Source organism: Zootoca vivipara, chromosome 2 (genome assembly GCF_965207765.1).
Source record: "Zootoca vivipara chromosome 2, rZooViv2.hap1.1, whole genome shotgun sequence".
In the NCBI taxonomy this organism is placed as follows: Eukaryota; Metazoa; Chordata; class Lepidosauria; order Squamata; family Lacertidae; genus Zootoca; species Zootoca vivipara.
Genome location: NC_142584.1, coordinates 1,902,896 through 1,920,603, shown reverse-complemented (window position 1 = coordinate 1,920,603; position 17,708 = coordinate 1,902,896). Strand labels below are relative to the sequence as shown.

Sequence of the window (17,708 nt, the reverse complement as noted above, 5' to 3'; positions counted from 1 at the left end):
CTTTTGTGACACTACCCAAATCTGCAAAACCTGTTTACCAGAGGCAAAAGTTGGGATGGGGTACACAACATGAACAGCAACCATACTCTAGTCTATCATAGCACTTTCAACACTCTGAAAAGCTGCAGTCATCTTATGCCCCATTCCAGACCACCAGCAGCAACCAATAATGCCCAGCTTGATTAGTTGAGAACTTGAGAATACTTCAGCTGTCAGTATTTGGGATGGACATTTCCACCCTATGGACCCTCCAATGTGGGGTGCCACAAAGGTCAGCCTTATACCTCATGCTGTTTAACATCTACATGAAACCACTGAGTAGCATCATCCAAGAATTTGAATGGCATTGTCATCAATATGCAGATGAAACACCTCTCTATTTATCCTTTGCATCTGCATCTGTGGCAGTGGGTGGTCTAGACTCAGTGATGGACTGGATGAATAATGCTGGTTAAACTGAAGCTCCATCTGGTTCTTTTGACTGTATTGGTGGGGTCAACCTGTTTTAGGTAGGGTTGCATTCCCTCTAAAGGGGCTGGTGTTCAGTTTGGGGGTACTTCTGGATCCACTAGGGTCACTCAAGGCACGAGTAGCTTAGGTGTCATGAAGTGCCTTCCTTCAGCTTCAGTTGGTGGCCCAGCTGTGACCCTGACTAGATATTCAAGGCAACCAAAGAGAAAATATTGATTTACAAAATACATGGGCGAAAGCAAGGATGCAGCCATGCCTCCTGACCAGTAGAAAACTTTCTCTACCATGTCCTCTATATCAGCATTTAAGATTTAATCATACATCGCCCTCATACTTTCAGACTGATTGTTGTAATCAAATGGACTAGGAACTTTTTGTATATTAAAAAAGTTGAAAGAAAGCTGAAATTGTTAGAATGATTATTCCTCTGCAGAAGGCCATATCCCTATATTCTGTGTTAATTAAACCTCATTCCACAATCTGGTTCCTGTAAAGAGGAAGCCAGTTGGATCTCACCAGACAACATGCTCCATGTCTTGGGTGCCACAAAGGGCAAAGCCCTTTCCCACACAACAACGACACTTAAGATAGTGGGAGAATATGCTAAAATTCTTTGTCCTCAATGGATGGCAGGACTGTATGGAAGGAGATATTCTTATTGGAATTCCTGTACCAAAAATAAGCATTAATCCATCTTTTTACTGCTCTCCACTAATTTTGAGAACAGCAGATTGACTATGAGGTAGTTAAGTAGAAAATGACATTGAGGAAGGAAGGAAGGAAGGAAGGAAGGAAGGAAGGAAGGAAGGAAGGAAGGAAGGAAGGAAGGAAGGAAGATAGATTGGATTGGGGTGTGAGGAAGAAAACTCAGTTTGAACAAGAGAGGTCAAGAATGGGTAAGTGGATTGATAAAAATATATCTGAGTTGGATGGAGAAGTGCAAAAGTGAAGGTACTAAGTGTATCACAATAAATAATGGCTTTCATTTACCAGACAGAGGTGCTCATCTTCTCATCTCCCACAAATAGCAACCACAGCTCCATCAGTTACATTGCTGTTGACAAAATGCCCCTCATAACCATCTCCCTAAGGGCTCAGCAAGCAGAGGGAGAAAATATGTGCTTCCTTCTACTGCCCCTAGACTTTCCCACTCAACCACCAATATGCTCCAGTATCCAGTGTTAAGAGGCCTTGCTCTCCCCCATCCCGGGAGGTATGGGGAGTGGCAGGCAATTTCTCATCCCCAGATCCAATTCCTCCCCTCGATATGTCTATTTTTCTCCCCCTCTTTTAATTCAGCCACTCAAACTGACAGCTACACTGTGTACTAGAGCTTGGCTATGCGATTGCTGTGCCATATTTCCCCTGCAACTCTCCTGATGTGTCAGGGCTCCCTTTAACTCCCCAGTCCTCCTGATAAATATTCATTTTATCTACGTATTTTTCACCTTTCTCTCTCCAGCTCATCCCCCTCATTGGCTTCATTGGACTCGGATTGGGTAGTGCTGCCCTCTACCTTTTGAGGCTGGCCATCTACAGTCCCGACGTGAGGTATGTTTCTGGCGGGAGATCACTACTCGGTTGCAATGAGAATGAGTTACTTGTGGCATAGTTGCAGGCATCATCATCATCATCAGTTTATTTGTATGCCACTTTCCTGTGCTAAACCATGCTCAAAATGACTCACATTAGAAAAGTTTACATAATAAAATATAATAACATTTCCAGATCATTCACCGGTAGTTGCAAAACATAAATAAAATACAGATAGTCATACAGATAGTAATAGACCTGTGTGGATTTGTAATGCTTTGTTCACTCATTTCTGGTAAGGCATCCACACAATACCATCATTCAAGCATAGTCATCCTGAATTCTCCCTGTGCTTCTTCCCACATTTTTTTTTCCAGACCAGGGGGACTTATTTTTCAGAAGAAATGGAAGGTGCAGCCAGTGGTCGCCCCCCCCCCCCTGAAAAATAGGTGCTGGTACACATCCATGCCCCCATCATCCTCTTCCCCCACCACTGCTTGCCTGCCCACCCCTCCCTCCCTCCCTCCCTTCCTACCTTGTACCTTTGCTGCTTCCTACCAGGGCTGTCGCTAGGCCTGGGCTGGGTGGCGCAATGCGCCAGGGCGCCTGGCCACCAGGGGCGCCGCTGCGCTGCCAGACAGCTGATGCTTGCGCTGCTGCGCCAGACCCTGATGAGAAGGACTTCCCTCCCTTCTGGAGGGGCCTGCCTCCCGCCAGGGCGCCTGGCCACCAGGGGCGCTACTGTGCCACCAGACAGCTCCTCACGCGACGCTATTAAATTTGTTGGCGCCCAGCAGCCACCGATACTGCCACCGCCGCAGTGTCACCCATCCTGTATTTGTGCCTTTCATATTATTTGCCCGAGTGTAGTACTTTACATTTCTCCCTGTTAAAATTCATCTTGTTTGCTTTGGCCCAGTTCTCTAATCTGTTAAGGTCATTTTGAAGTGTGATCCTGTTCTCTGGGGTATTAGCCAACCCTCCCAATTTGGTGTCATCTGCAAACTTGATCAGGATGCTCTCAAGCCCATCATCCAAGTCGTTTATAAAGATGTTGAATAAGCCTGGGCCCAAGACAGAACCCTGTGGCACCCCACTAGTCACTTCTCTTCAGGATTAAGAGGAGCCATTGATGAGCACCCTTTGGGTTCGGTCAGTCAGCCAGTTACAAATCCATTGAATGGTAGCATTGTCCAGCCCGCATTTTACTAGCTTCTTTACAAGAATATCAAGGGGCACCTTGTCAAAGGCCTTGCTGAAATCAAGATATGCTACATCCACAGTGTTCCCTTCATCTACCAGGCTTGTGACTCTGTCAAAAAATGAGATCAGATTAGTCTGACATGACCTATTTTTCAGAAACCCATGCTGACTTTTAGTGATCACAGCGTCCCTTTCTAGGTGCTCACAGACCCTTTACTTAATGATCTGCTCTAGAATCTTTCCTGGTACTGATGTCAGGCTGACTGGGCGGTAATTGTTTGGGTCCTCTCTTTTCCCCTTTTTGAAAAGAGGGACAACATTTGCCCTCCTCCAGTCTGCTGGGACTTCGCCTGTTCTCCAGGAAGATTACTGCCATTGGTTCGGAAATCACCTCTGCCAGTTCTTTTAATACTCTTGGATGTAGTTCATCTGGCCCTGGAGACTCGAATACATCTAAACTAGCCAAGTATTCTTGTACTACCTCCTTACTTGTTTAGGGCTGTGTTTCCCCTGCTAAATCATCTGCTCCCAATTCTTCAGGTCAGGCATTGTTTTCTTTTTTGGAGAAGAATGAGGCAAAGAAGGCATTGAGGAGTTCTGCCCTTTCTCTGTCCCCTGTTCGCATTTCACCATCTTCTCCTTTAAGTGACCCCACTGTTTCCTTGTTCTTCCTTTTGCTACGGACATACCCATAAAAGCCCTTTTTGTTGCTTTTAACCTCTCTAGCAAGCCTGAGTTCACTCTGTGCTTTAGCTTTTCTGACTTTGTCTCTACACGTGCTGGCTATTTGTTTGAATTCCTCTCTTGTGGTTTGCCCCTTTTTCCATTTTTTGTACATATCCCTTTTAAATCTTAACTCAGTTAAAAGTTCTTTAGATAACCACTCTGGCTTCTTTAGGCACCTTCCATGTTTCCGTCTCATTGGTATTGCCTGAAGTTGTGCTTTTAATATCTCCCTTTTAACAAACTCCCAACCATCATGAACTCCCTTCCGTTTTAGTATTTCTATCCATGGGATTTCACCCAGTGTTTCCCTAAGTTTTCTGAATTAGGCTTTCTTAAAGTCTAGAATTTGAGTCTTAGTATGCTTAGTTGCTCCTTTCCGCTGTATAATAAACTCCAGAAGAGCATGGTCACTCCCACCTAATGATCCTTCCACTTCTACCCCACTAACCAGGTCATCACTATTGGTTAGGACCAGATCTAAAATGGCTGATCCTCTTGTTCCTTCGCCCACTTTCTGGACAATGAAGTTGTCTGCAAGGCCAGTGAGGAATCTGTTCGACCTTATGCTCTTGGCTGAGTTTGACATCCAACAAATATCAGGGTAGTTGAAATCCCCCATTACTACTATCTCACTTCCTTTTGAATGCTTGGTCATCTGTTCCAGGAAGGCTTCATCTGTGTCCTCAGTTTGGCTTGGGGATCTATAGTATACTCCCACAATGAGATCGCTGTTATTTTCCCCTTAATTTTGACCCAGATACTCTCAATTTGGCTTTGAAGTTTTAAATCCTGGATCTCTTCACAGGTATACACATACCTGACGTATAACACCACTCCTCCTCCTTTCCTGTTTGGTCTATTTCGCAGAAATAGATTGTATCCCTCTATTACTACATCCCAATCATGAGACTCATCCCACCAGGTTTCAGTGATGCATATTATGTCGTATTTAGTTTGCTGCACCAAGAGCTCAAGTTCATCTTGTTTATTTCCCATGCTCTGTGCATTAGTATACAGACATTGAAGACCATTGATCACCCCCCCCAGCCTCTTATTTAAGGATTTTCTCCTCCAACCACTAGGTTTGCGTGCTGTTTCCTCCATTTGGTCCCTGACATATGGATGATCATTTTCAGCACTTGATAGATTACTACCTTCAGGACCACTGTCTCCCTCCCCCACATAAGTCAGTTTAAAGCCCTCCTGGTGAGGTTTTTGAGATTCTTGGCAAAAACATTCCTCCCAACCTTTGTGAGGTGCAGCCCATCACTTGCCAGAAGTCCATCTTCAAGAAACTGCAGACCATGTTCTGTGAATCCAAACTGTTCCTGCTTGCACCATTTGTGAAGCCAGTTGTTCACTACCCCTATTTATCCCTCTCTCCCTGGGCCACGTCGTTCAACTGGGAGGACAGATGAGATGACAATTTGTGCATTTAATTGCTTCAACTTCCTGCCCAGAGCCTCATAATCACTTTTGATCTTCTGGAGGCTATGGCTAGCAGTGTCATTGGTTCCCACATGGACCAAAAGGAAGGGGTATTTGTCGGTGGGTTTTATAATTCCTTGCAGCCGTTATATTACATCTTGGATCTTGGCCCCAGGGAGACAGCACACCTCTTGAGACATCTTGTCAGACCCACAGATCACTGCTTCTGTACCCCTCAGTAGGGAATCCCCTATCACCACTACACGCCTCCTAATATGCTTGGTCATGATTCTTCCATGTACTGTCCCTTCCAAAGTCACCTGCATATTCCCGGAGGACTGACTTTGCTGCTCGTCTTCATATTCCTGATCAACTGTGATGAGGGAGAGATCTTCAAATGGAGTCTGTTCTTCGTCTTCCATGTTAAGGGAGAGTACTTCAAATCGATTGTGTAGTTCTAAACCCTCAGAGCGATCCCTGGGCCTTCTACTTCTATGAATCACATTCCTCCATACATCTGGCTCCTGTGCTGGGGAACTGACCTCCTCCTCAAGGATGTCCCCTGTCTCCTCTTTGGTCCAGAAAGTGTGCTATGCTGCATCCAAGAAAAGCTTCAGCTCATAAATTCTCTGGAGCGTAGATACATGGGCCTGAAGTTGCTGGACCTTGTCTTCTAGTAGGGCAACCAACTTGCACTTGCCGCAGGTGTAGCTGCCTACATTCTTTGGCAAGAATACAAACATTGTGCAGGAATTGCAGGTGACTGCAGTTGTTCCCTCACCCTCCATCTTGAAAAGCTTGAGGTCAGGACAAAAAAGAAGCCTAGGGCTCCCCCAATAAATGTTTGAGACTAACTCCCCTAAATCTAAAAGATGGCTTAAACTGCATGTGCCGCCAGAGCACACTTCCAAGGTCACCTGCAAGGTCACCGGCCAGAAAGAAACACACATACAAGCCTGGACAGTCACACAAATCCAAGCGGCAGAAGCCCTAGAAAACAAGCACAAGCACAGAAACAAATAAGGAAACAGATAAGCACACAAACTTTATCACACACACCCCTAAAATGACAAATCCGCAAAACCTACAGAGTGTCCCCCAAGCTCAGCTCACCTTGTGCTCCCTCCTCAATCGCTGGACTCCAGGCACTGACTAGCTCCACCCACAGCTAGTCACCTGACTCACCTGACTCCACAGAAGCCCCACCCCCTCAGACCATGTGCTCAGGGAGAGCACACTTCCAAGGTCACCTGCAAGATCACCGGCCAGAAACAAACACACACACAAGCCTGGACACTCACACAAATCCAAGAGGCAGAAGCCCTTGTGCTCCCTCCTCAGTCACTGGACTCCAGGTATAGCCTCCCAGAGGTGGCTGCAGGCATAGCCTCCCAGAGGTGCTTTGGCACCAGCCTTTAACTATCGCCAAAGCACCTCTTACGATCACCTGGAAGACACTTTGGCGATCGTAAAAGGGTGATGTTGGTAGACATAGATGGAAGTGTCCAAGTAATTCTAGCACAATGTTTAGCTGAGGGTTTCACCATATGTTTCAATCGTTTTAAAAGAAATAGATCCATCTTCTCAAAATTGTGTCAAGAAGGTCTAAGGTAAAGGTAAAGGGACCCCTGACCATTAGGTCCAGTCGTGACCGACTCTGGGGTTGCGCGCTCATCTCGCATTATTGGCCGAGGGAGCCGGCGTATAGCTTCCAGGTCATGTGGCCAGCATGACAAAGCCGCTTCTGGCAAACCAGAGCAGCACATGGAAATGCCGTTTACCGGGCACTTCCGGTGAAGGTGCGCTAGCGAGTGGATCAGGGTGAAAGAGCTCCGATAACAGCGGAGCGAAAAACTGCAGCTAGTGGGAGAACGGGGGGTGATTGGCGCCCGAAACCCCCCCGCATATAAAGGCAGAGGTACGGGGCCCCTGCTGAGATAACAAAAGCAGCGTAGAGTGGCGGAACTCTGCCGCGGCACCCCAAAAAAGGTGAAAGCGGCGGAGAGGAGCCAGACGCGATTTCGGCGGTAGCGGCAACAAGAGCAGCGATCGCTACAAAGTAACTGCAGACGCGGCGCCCCAGAGATCCACCTAGCAAGCACCAGAGCTCTTCGGCTGAAGAAAAAGCAGAGAATTCCGACCCGTGAGTTGGAGGAGAATATTTTAAAAGGGCTATAATTACTGCACGGGTCGGGGGGAAGAGTCGAATGAACTTTTTTACGTGTCGCTAGAGACTTGCGATCGATAGCTCTGTGGATTGCTGTAAAAATTGTGCTTCAGACCATGGACTGATTACAGGGGGTAATAGAAGAGCGAGGAAATACATAATATAAAAAGAACAATCCCCAAACAACTGAGCTAAGAACTTTGTTTCATTTTGTTTCAAAATGGAGACTTGGAGGAGTGCCAGGCTCTGCTAAAAAGATCTTCCTTGAGCAGAGAAGAGGAGGGGGAAGGACGGAGAGGAACAGGAGGAGGAGAGGGTGAAAAGAGAAAGCGACGTGACAACTCACACGGCTTGCACAGTTAGGACTACAGTACTGAGAGGCGTGGGAGGGAGCGCTGTAATCTAAACTTCTGGCAAGCTGCCATAAAAGAACAAAGATCTGTGTCGGTGGAGAGCTCTCCCCCCCCCCCACTCCTGTCGCTGATCCCTTTTAAAGCAGACTGAAGCAAAGAGAATGATTTTCTAAAGGTGGGAGAGGGGACTCCCAAGGAAGAGAATAAAGGGGAATCTGTCAAACCAAGGGATTTAAACCAAACAGGAAGATCTTGAGAGATAGACTTAAAGGAAGGAGATTGTACAGCAGAGCATGCCTTTGAAAAAATATAAAGAACAGCAAGGATCTGCGACAGCAATGGCAGGAAATCAACAAAGGAGGCAATCAATGACCATACCAAGTGACAATGATGCTCTGTCTGACATAAAGGAGCTTATAACGGAAATGAATAAGTCTATAAACGAGAAATTAGACTCTGTGGAATACAATCTCCAATCTAAAATTGAAGGAAATTCTAAAATGATTGCAGATCTGACTGGCCAAATGAAGGAATTACATGGGAAAAATAAAGAACTGGATAAAGCTGTTAAGGACTTGAGTGTTAAAATGAGCAAACAGGAGGAAGCCATAAAGAAAGTGACAATGGAAAATAAAGAAATGAAGGCCGCAAGAGAAAAAGACGAAGAAGAAGCGAAAAAAAGAAAGAAGACACAGGAGGACTTAGCGGACCAAATTGCTCTCCTGGAGATGAAGCAAAAAGAACTGCACTTGAGGATGAGAGGTGTACCGGAGACTGCAGGTGAACAAGTAGAAGAGAAAATAATTAAAGGACTGGCTGAATGGCTGCAAGTGAAGGAGGAAGATTTAGCAATGGACATTGAGAAAATTTATAGAATAAGAATTGATAGAGCAAAGAATATTAAGGGGCCAGGAGACTGCATGTTAATCTTGAATTCCATATTTTTGAAAGATAAAATCTTCCAAAAGAAAAAGCAGGAAAATTTAATCATAGAAGGAAGGACAATAGCCATATTTAGGGAGATACCCAGGAGGTTCAGAATGAAAAGACAGGCTTATAAAGACCTGACAGAGGCCCTAACAAAGCAGGGTATTTGGTTTGCTCGGGAGTATCCCGAGGGGCTCACCTTTGTATTCAAAGGTAGAAAAAGAACATTCAGATCGGTGGGAGAAGCGGAGAAATTCTGTAATAGAAATAGGAAAGAGCTCTTTAAGGAAGGGGAGGAAGGGGGAGACGAACTTGAATGATTGAATGGTGGATTAGTAGGAATAGTCTGAACCGATAACTTGATCTGTTGAATTTTCTTTTTTGTAAGTTTAGGTGAACAAGCAACCCTGAGAGTAATAGCAGAGTGCCAAATTGGATCACAATCTCTTCCTTTGAAAATTTATTTCACCCTGTATTAAAGCCGTTTCGAGAGGGTAATTTGTTTATGTAGAAGTATTTTTTAGAAATTTATTTGCGAATTTAAATAAAGTAATGGATCTTAATATTGTTTCTTGGAATACTAATGGGTTAAATAATAAGTGTAAACGTAACAAGATAGAACGCATATTAAAAAAGAACAATTGGAATGTTATTGCACTCCAAGAAACCCATATTTCTAAAAAGCATGAGAGAGTATTAATTAACAAAAGATTAGGAACGGAATTTATCTCTTGCAATAGGAAAAAGAAAAAATGGGTAGTAATCTATGTTAAGCAAAATATAAAATCCGAGAAACTATTTCAGGATGAGGAAGGAAGGATGGTGGGAGTGAGACTAACTATTCCAGGCAAGAATGTAGTAGTGGTAAATATCTACGCGCCAAATGGCTGTAAAAAAGATTTCTATAAAAAATTGGGAGAGAAGATGGGAGAGTATATTTTGGATGAGAAAATAATCTTATTAGGAGATTTTAACGGGGTAATACAACCCGAGCTAGACAGAACAAACAAAAGGGAAAGGAAAAAGGATAGAGGGAAATTACCAGAAAATTTTCTAAATTTGATAAAGAATTATGAATTTGAAGATATCTGGAGGAGGGATAACCCGACCGAGAAGAAATTTACTTATTTTTCCCATGCAAAAAAATCAGCATCTAGAATTGACATGATTTGGCTAACACCTGGCTTAATTCAGAAAGCAAATAAATGCGCAATAATGATTAAATCAATAACGGACCATAACCCAATTATGACAAAAATCAAAGGAAAAAATATAAAAATTAATAGGTGGAGAATGGATGAGAGAATCTTAAATGATGAGGCATTTGTAAAAAAAATGAAAGAATTGTTAAAAGAATTTTATAAAAATAATGTTTCAGAAGAAGTAGACATAACAACAGTATGGGATGCGGGTAAGGCCTTTGTTAGGGGATTATATATCCAACAAAAGAGTAGAATAAAAAGAGAAAGAGAGAAGAATATGGAAGAAATAAAGAAAGAAATTGGTAAGAAAGAGAAAGAATTAGTGGATAATCCAAATAATAAAGAGTTGGGGATGAGAATCAAAATTTTACAGAAAGAGCTCTCTGCATTGATAGGCCAGGAAATAGAAAATAAGATAAAATGGGCTAAACAAAGAAATTTTGAGTGGGGAGATAAGACGGGGAAATTATTAGGATGGAAATTAAGAAAGATTCAAAAGGAAAGGATAGTTAGTGGGATTATGGACGGGGGAGTAAGGTTAACAAAAATAGAAGATATTCAAAAATGCTTTATTAAATATTATAAAAAATTATATGATAAAGGCAGGATAAATGAAGAAAAATTAAACAATTATTTTAGGGGAAAAAGGAGAGAAATAATCACGGAGGAAGAAAGAGAAGCACTTAATAATCCCGTGACTTTACAGGAAATATATGATGCTATTAAAAAAGCTAAATTAGGCAAGTCTCCTGGGACAGATGGCATATCAAGCCAGCATTATAAAATCTTCAAAGAGGAACTAGGAGGGGCATATCAAAAATTGGTGAATGGTATCTTAGAAGGAGGTCTGGTGCCAAGGACATGGCAGGAGGCATATGTGACTTTGATCCCGAAAGATGAGGAGGAATTTAAGCAGGTGGGAAATTTTAGGCCGATCTCTCTTCTTAATATAGATTATAAAATTTATGCTGATATCTTGGCCAGTAGATTAAAAAAGGTTTTGATCAGAATTATAGGGAAGAATCAACAAGGATTTTTACCAGGAAGAATGATGTCTAGAAATATAAGAATCCTTTTGGATTTATTAGAATACCTAGACTGGACTCCGGGGAAAAGGGCGGGCTTTGTCTTCCTTGATATCGAAAAAGCCTTTGACTCATTATCTTGGATGTTTATGAAGAAATCGCTAGAGACATATGGCATAAAAGGGAAATTCTTTGAAGGAATCAATTCAATATATAGCAGACAATTTGCAAAGTTAATTTTAAACGGGGAGGTGTTGGAGGAATTCGAGATAGGAAGAGGAACAAGGCAGGGGTGCCCCCTCTCCCCGTTGCTGTTTGTCCTGTCAATTGAGTTCCTGTTAACAGATATCAAGGAAGACAAAGAAATTAAAGGAATTAAAGTTAAAGGGAAAGAATATAAGATCAGCGCCTTCGCTGATGATATGTTGGTAATAATAGAAGATCCAGAGGAAACGATCAAAGGCCTGAGAGAAGTTCTAAAAAATTTTGAGGAGGTATCGGGGCTTAGAATCAATGAAAAAAAGACTAAGGTGATGGTCAAAAATATAAAGGGAAATGAATTGGATAAATTGGAGAAATCTTTAGGATGGGAGATAGTAAAAATTTTTAAATATTTGGGCATTATAATTGGCGTAAATAATATAAATCTATTTGAAAATAACTATGGAAGAATCTGGAAGGAGATTAAAAAGGATATTGAGCGATGGAAAGATTTGAAACTCTCACTCTCAGGAAGAATAGCGGCAATTAAAATGGCAATACTCCCAAAGATGTTATTTTTGTTTCAGATGCTGCCCATAGTAGGTAAAAAGGAAATCTTTGATAATTGGAGGAAGGATTTAAGTAATTTCATTTGGATGGGGGGGAAACCAAGGATACAGTATAGATTGCTCACGGATATTAAAGAAAGAGGGGGTTGGGGGGTTCCAGATCTCAGACTTTACCATGCATCTGCCTGCCTTTGTTGGCTCAAGGAATGGTTTGTATTAGAAGATGAGGAAATATTGACTGTGGAAGGATTTAGAAATACGACCGGATGGCACACTTACCTGGTTCAGGGAGAGGGAAATAAATTTAAACAATTTTCAGATCACGTATTAAAGAAAACTTTATTTAAAAATTGGTTGGAATTTAGGAACTTATTGGAACCTCAAACCCCGTGGTGGGCTTCCCCACTAGAAATGACAGCAGTGGGAGGGAAAATCAAAAAGGGAAACTGGCTAACTTACCAAGATTTAATAGAAAAGAAAGGAGATCAATTAATATTAAAACCATATGAGCAGATAAGGTTAAATTGTGCTAGTTGGCTACAGTATATCCAAGTTCAAAGCCTTTTTATGGAACATAAAGTTAAAGGGTTCCCTAATGGGAAATCTAAGATTCAGGAATTAATAATTGACAATAAGACCAAATCATTATCCAAAGTTTATAAATATCTTTTGGAATGGGAATTAAAAGATGAGGAAATAAAGTGTGTTATGACTAAATGGGCACAGGATCTGGGCAAACCAATCTATAAAGTACAATGGGAACAGCTGTTGAAGAGAACAATGAAATTCACGGCCTGCGAAGGGATCAAGGAAAATATGCTGAAAATGCTATATCGTTGGCACCTTACGCCGGATAAGATTGCCAAAATATATAAAAATGCTGATAAAAATTGTTGGAAGTGTTGTAACAAAATAGGAGATTATATGCATTGCTGGTGGGGTTGTATAAAAATTAAAAAATTTTGGGGGGATGTCTATGAGGAATTAAAAAAGATAGTGAAAGTTACTTTAAAAAAAAACCCGGAATATTTTTTATTAAGTCTTCTCTTCTCCCAGAAAACCTTCCTAAGGATAGAAGAGATATTTTTCTTTATGGATGCGCAGCAGCACGATTACTGATAGGTCAGAATTGGAAAAAAGAAGAGGCACCAGGAGTAGCAGAATGGCAGATAAAATTAGTTGAATTAATGAATCTGGATAAAATGACTGCCGTAATAAGAAATGTATCGAAACAAAAATTGATTAAAAAATGGGAATATGTGGAAGAATATTTTAGGAAGAAGAATATCCAAACTGAGTTAAGGGTTTGTTTAAGCTAGAGGAGAACAGGGGATTTGGTTAAAAGAATTAAGTGATAAGAAAAGGGAATTATACTAATATGATATAAATGGAGATATGACAATGCAAGAATATAGTGAATAGGAGAAGTAAGCGACACGTTAGGAGTTGGGAAGTGGTTTTATTCTTATATTTGTTGTATGGATGTGTTGCACAAATATTTTTACTGTACATGTTTTAAAGAATGAATTAATAAAGTTTACATTTTAAAACTTAAAAAAAAAGGAAATGCCGTTTACCTTCCCACTATAGCGGTTCCTATTTATCTACTTGCATTTTGACGTGCTTTCGAACTGCTAGGTTGGCAGGAGCTGGGACCAAGCAACGGGAGCTCACCCCGTCACAGGGATTCGAACCGCCGACCTTCTGATCAGCAAGCCCTAGGCTCAGTGGTTTAACCACAGCGCCACCTGGGTCCCTGTCAAGAAGGTCTAGCCAGTGCTTAATTTTGAAAGCAAAAGGTGCCACTGTATAACAACAACAACAACAATTTTTTAATTATTTCTACCCCGCCCATCTGGCTAGGTTTCCCCAGCCACTCTGGGAGGCTTTCAACAGAACATTAAAAATACAATAAAGCTTCAAACATTAAAAACTTCCCTAAACTGCCTTCAGTTGTCTTCTAAAAGTCGGATAGTTGTTTATTTCCTTGACATCTGATGGGAGGGCATTCCACAGGGTGGGCGCCACTATCGAGAAGGCCCTCTGCCTGGTTCCCTGTAACTTCACTTTTGCAGTGAGGGAACTGTCAGAAGGCCCTTGGAGCTGGACCTCAGTGTCCGGGCTGAACGATGGGGGTGGAGATACTCCTTCAGGTATACTGGGTATACTGTCTGCCTTGGGAAGGAAGCCCTGATCAGCTGCTTAGCGGTAAGTGAAAGAGACTTTGTACATGTTCAGAGTACTTTTCTTATTTATTTATGCACGTCTGCATCTTTAAGGAAACTATCTTGCCACAGATGAAGCAGCCATCAAGTGTACAGCAAACAGGTCTACAGTAATCAAGCAACGTACATGTGTGAACTATAGACCTACATCTCCCAACCCCATCATTCCAGCACTGCTTTGCACATTGCAGCGGGGCAGAGTCTATACAGTGGGTGTGACTTACTTGCACTGACCCCATTGCAAGCCCCTGCACACTCCCAATAACTGGTTGTTCTATTCTGCTATTGGGACCCTGTAGTTCCCCAATAGCATACTGGCAAATAGCCAAGGTGGAACTAATGGATGGATTTGAAGTTTGCACCTGTGCAAAACTGCCCTGGGAAAAAATGGAGGAAGGAACAGCAAAGGGGTAAATGGCTATTCATCCCTCTCTCTCAGTTGCCTATGCCTGCCTGCAAAACACCAGGCCGCTGCGCCTCTGGCAAGTGCGCTGTGAGTCACCCTTTGAAGATGCCTAATGCTTTTATAATATCTGTTTGCTTCTGCTAAAACTATCATTGATTCAATTTGACACCATCTGCCCAGGGCACTTAGCAAAGCAATTATCAGCTCTAGAGCCCCTGTGCCTGGGATTGAGTTCTGCACACAACACTTGAACAGACGTCCGGGGATGTTCACTAGCCTCTTAACAGGCATTGGCAAAGCCAGCTCTGGATTTTTGTAGGGCCCTCCATGGGCCCTCCTAGTCCCATTGCGCCCCTAGACAAGAGAAGACCATGTCCTCGAGAATGTACAGTGTGCTTTCCCTTTCCACTGTGTAACCACAGTCAGCTTCAAAAGCCAGGGAATAGGGGGAAGGACTTCCAAGGCAATGGTGGTTATTTCCACCACTCATGTCATCAGTTTTTATTTATTATCTGCATAGATCTGAACCCAAATCCCCTGTTCCATATCTCTCTCTCTCTCCCTCTCCCCCCCCTCTCTCTCTCCCTCCTCTCGTGCACCCTGCCCTCTCTGTGTAGTGGAAACTGAGGCTGATCCCCTTAACAGTTTCTGAATCCTCCCAGCAAAGGCCTGGCACTACCAACTGCTGGTGCTGGCCAAGGCAATGAAGAAAGGAATAAAACCCAAGGGTTGCTACCATTGAAATCAATGAACCATAAATGTTTTAGGTCCATTAATTTAAATGGATCTAATCTGAGTAGGACTGTCATTGGAAACAACCCCAAGGATTTGGGGTGAGGTAAAAGCATCCAGATTTGGTTTCTCTGCAAGCGCCTTCTTTTCTCATCAGTGCCTGATTCCCACATGGAAAGTTTGGTCTCCTGCTTCCTGTCTAGGGCCAAAGTGTTAGAGGAGCAGGAAGGAGCTCATAAGTGTGTGGGAAAGAGTTTCTCGTGGGAACTTTCCTGGCCTCGATCTCCAGGACTGTTTTTTGGGCTTAACCTCTCCCCGTCCCTACCCACATCATGAGCTGCTTGTTCACAAATACCTCAAAGCTAAAATGAAAAACAGCTCTGAGATACTTAATGTTTCAACAACAAACACCCTTAGGAGATAAAATGATAAAGACAGATTCACCCCGCCCCACCAACTTAGCTTGTGTCACTTGAAATCTCATAGTTCCATCTCCAAGATTTGAAAGATCTCAGGGACTGGCCCACCAATCCCTTTCTCCTTACAGTCAAACCATCATCTGTTATCTTTTTTCTTTTCTTTTGGACCACAGTGTGTCTTCAGTATCGCATAGGCATGTCTAAACTACAAACTTGAATCAGTTTTATACCAGAGGGATATCTGTGTTAGTCGGTTGCCACAGAATGAACAAATAATATTATGGCAGTTTGATAACTTCTTAACAGAAATGACTTCCTGCAAAGAATCCTGGGGATTGTCATTCAGGAAGATGCTAAATATTCCTCTGGTTCTAAGCCCTAGTCCTAGTTCTAAACCCTAGCTCTGGTTCTAAGCCCTAGCCCTAGTTCTAAGCCCTAGCTCTGGTTCTAAGCCCTAGCTCTGGTTCTAAGCCCTAGCTCTGGTTCTAAGCCCTAGCCCTAGCTCTAAGCCCTAGCTCTGGTTCTAAGCCCTAGCCCTAGCTCTAAGCCCAAGCTCTGGTTCTAAGCCCTAGCCCTAGTTCTAAGCCCTAGCTCTGGTTCTAAGCCCTAGCCCTACCTCTGCCTCTACCTCCAGGACCTCCATGATGATTGGAGTCTGTAGTGCAAAAATCACCAGCATGTATTCCTCTTTCTAGGAGAGTTGGGCGCTCTGGAATTAGAACCAATACCATAATTTCCCACATTAAATCCTTTAAAATACCAGAAGAGAGCAGACAAGATGTTCGTCTCCCAAACTGACTGAAATAAACTCGGAGTCGAGAGTGAATTTCATGCTCTTTATTCAGCTCATATTCATCAAGGAGAAGAAGGGAAGACGAATGGCTCTTTTCCTAAAACCATCTGCTTATATACATTATTTACACAATGGGCCTTGCGTGATTGGCTACTTCAGGGCTACACCCGTGGGCCAATTATATTGTGGATTGACTTCTGCCTGCAGCCTGATTGGCTGCTCCTACAGGCCAATCAGGTAGCAGATTCACTTCTGCCAGCCGCCTGATTGGCTGCTCCAGCAGGCCAATCAGGTTGCGGATTCACTTCCACCTGGAGTTGGATTGGGTAGCTCCCGCTGATTCTGAATCCTATTGTTCTAGGATTCAGCTCAGTACATAACACCCCTCCCCTCTAAGTTCCAGTCCTGCCCGGGAAGTTGCATTCGTAGTCCCCAAGGTCTGCTGGCCGCCTCCGTGTGCGTTGTGGCCTGGGGTGTTCCTTGGTCAGGGGTTCTGGTTCTGGCTCGTGTTCCGAGGCTGCTGGCTGTGCCGGGGCTGTCTGGTCTGGCGCCACTGAACCACTAGGTTGTGACTCTGGTTCCGGTGTCCTTCCAGCCTCGGGGCGCCCCTCTGTGCCTACTGCTTCTGCTTCCCCTGCCCACCCCTCTCGCTCTACAGGCCTCACTGCCCTGCTGTCCCCTTGGGACCCCTCTGTCCCGCTCTCCTCCCGGGTTCCTCCTGGGAATCGTCGCCGTAGCTGGTCGCAGTGGCGGCGCCAACATTGCCCCCCTTCCGTTAGTACCTCGTACGACACGGGACCGGTCACCTTGGTGACTGTGGCGGGTACCCATGCTGGGCCTGCCCCAAAATTCTTTGCATACACTGGGTCCTGGGCCACAAATGTCCGGGGGTTCCTGCCTTTCCCCACCACTACCTCATCCTGAGCTCTGTCGGGGTGAAGTCGGTCCAGTCTAGTTGCAAGGCGCCGGCCCATGAGTAGTTCAGCTGGGCTCCGGCCCGTCGTTGTGCTTGGGGTGCTGTGCTGTGCTAGAAGAAATGTGGCAAGGCGGTATTCCCAGTCCCCTTGTGTTATGCGGCGGAGGCTGTCCTTGGTGGTCCGCACCATGCGCTCCGCTTGGCCATTGGTGGCAGGGTGGAATGGTGCTGAGCGGATGTGGCGGATGGCGTTCTGCGCTGTGAAGTTCTGGAACTCCTCTGACGTGAATGCGGTTCCATTGTCCGAGACGAGGGTGTCAGGGAGCCCGTGGGTTGCAAACAGCTTACGTAGTACCCGGATGGCTGCCGCCGTAGAAGTGGACGGTACCAGTGCGACCTCCAGCCATTTGGT

General features: G+C 43.9%; 1 protein-coding gene across 1 annotated transcript in view; it reads left to right on the top strand.

Annotated features, from left to right (window-relative positions):
- COXFA4L2 (cytochrome c oxidase hypoxia associated subunit FA4L2) overlaps positions 1-17,708 on the top strand; it is a 42,151-nt gene that overhangs the window by 10,165 nt on the left and 14,278 nt on the right. Inside the window, exon 2 of the mRNA XM_035102167.3 lies at positions 1,934-2,022. Within this exon, the coding sequence (XP_034958058.3) occupies positions 1,934-2,022 (89 nt within the window). The remainder of the gene's footprint in view (positions 1-1,933; positions 2,023-17,708) is intronic.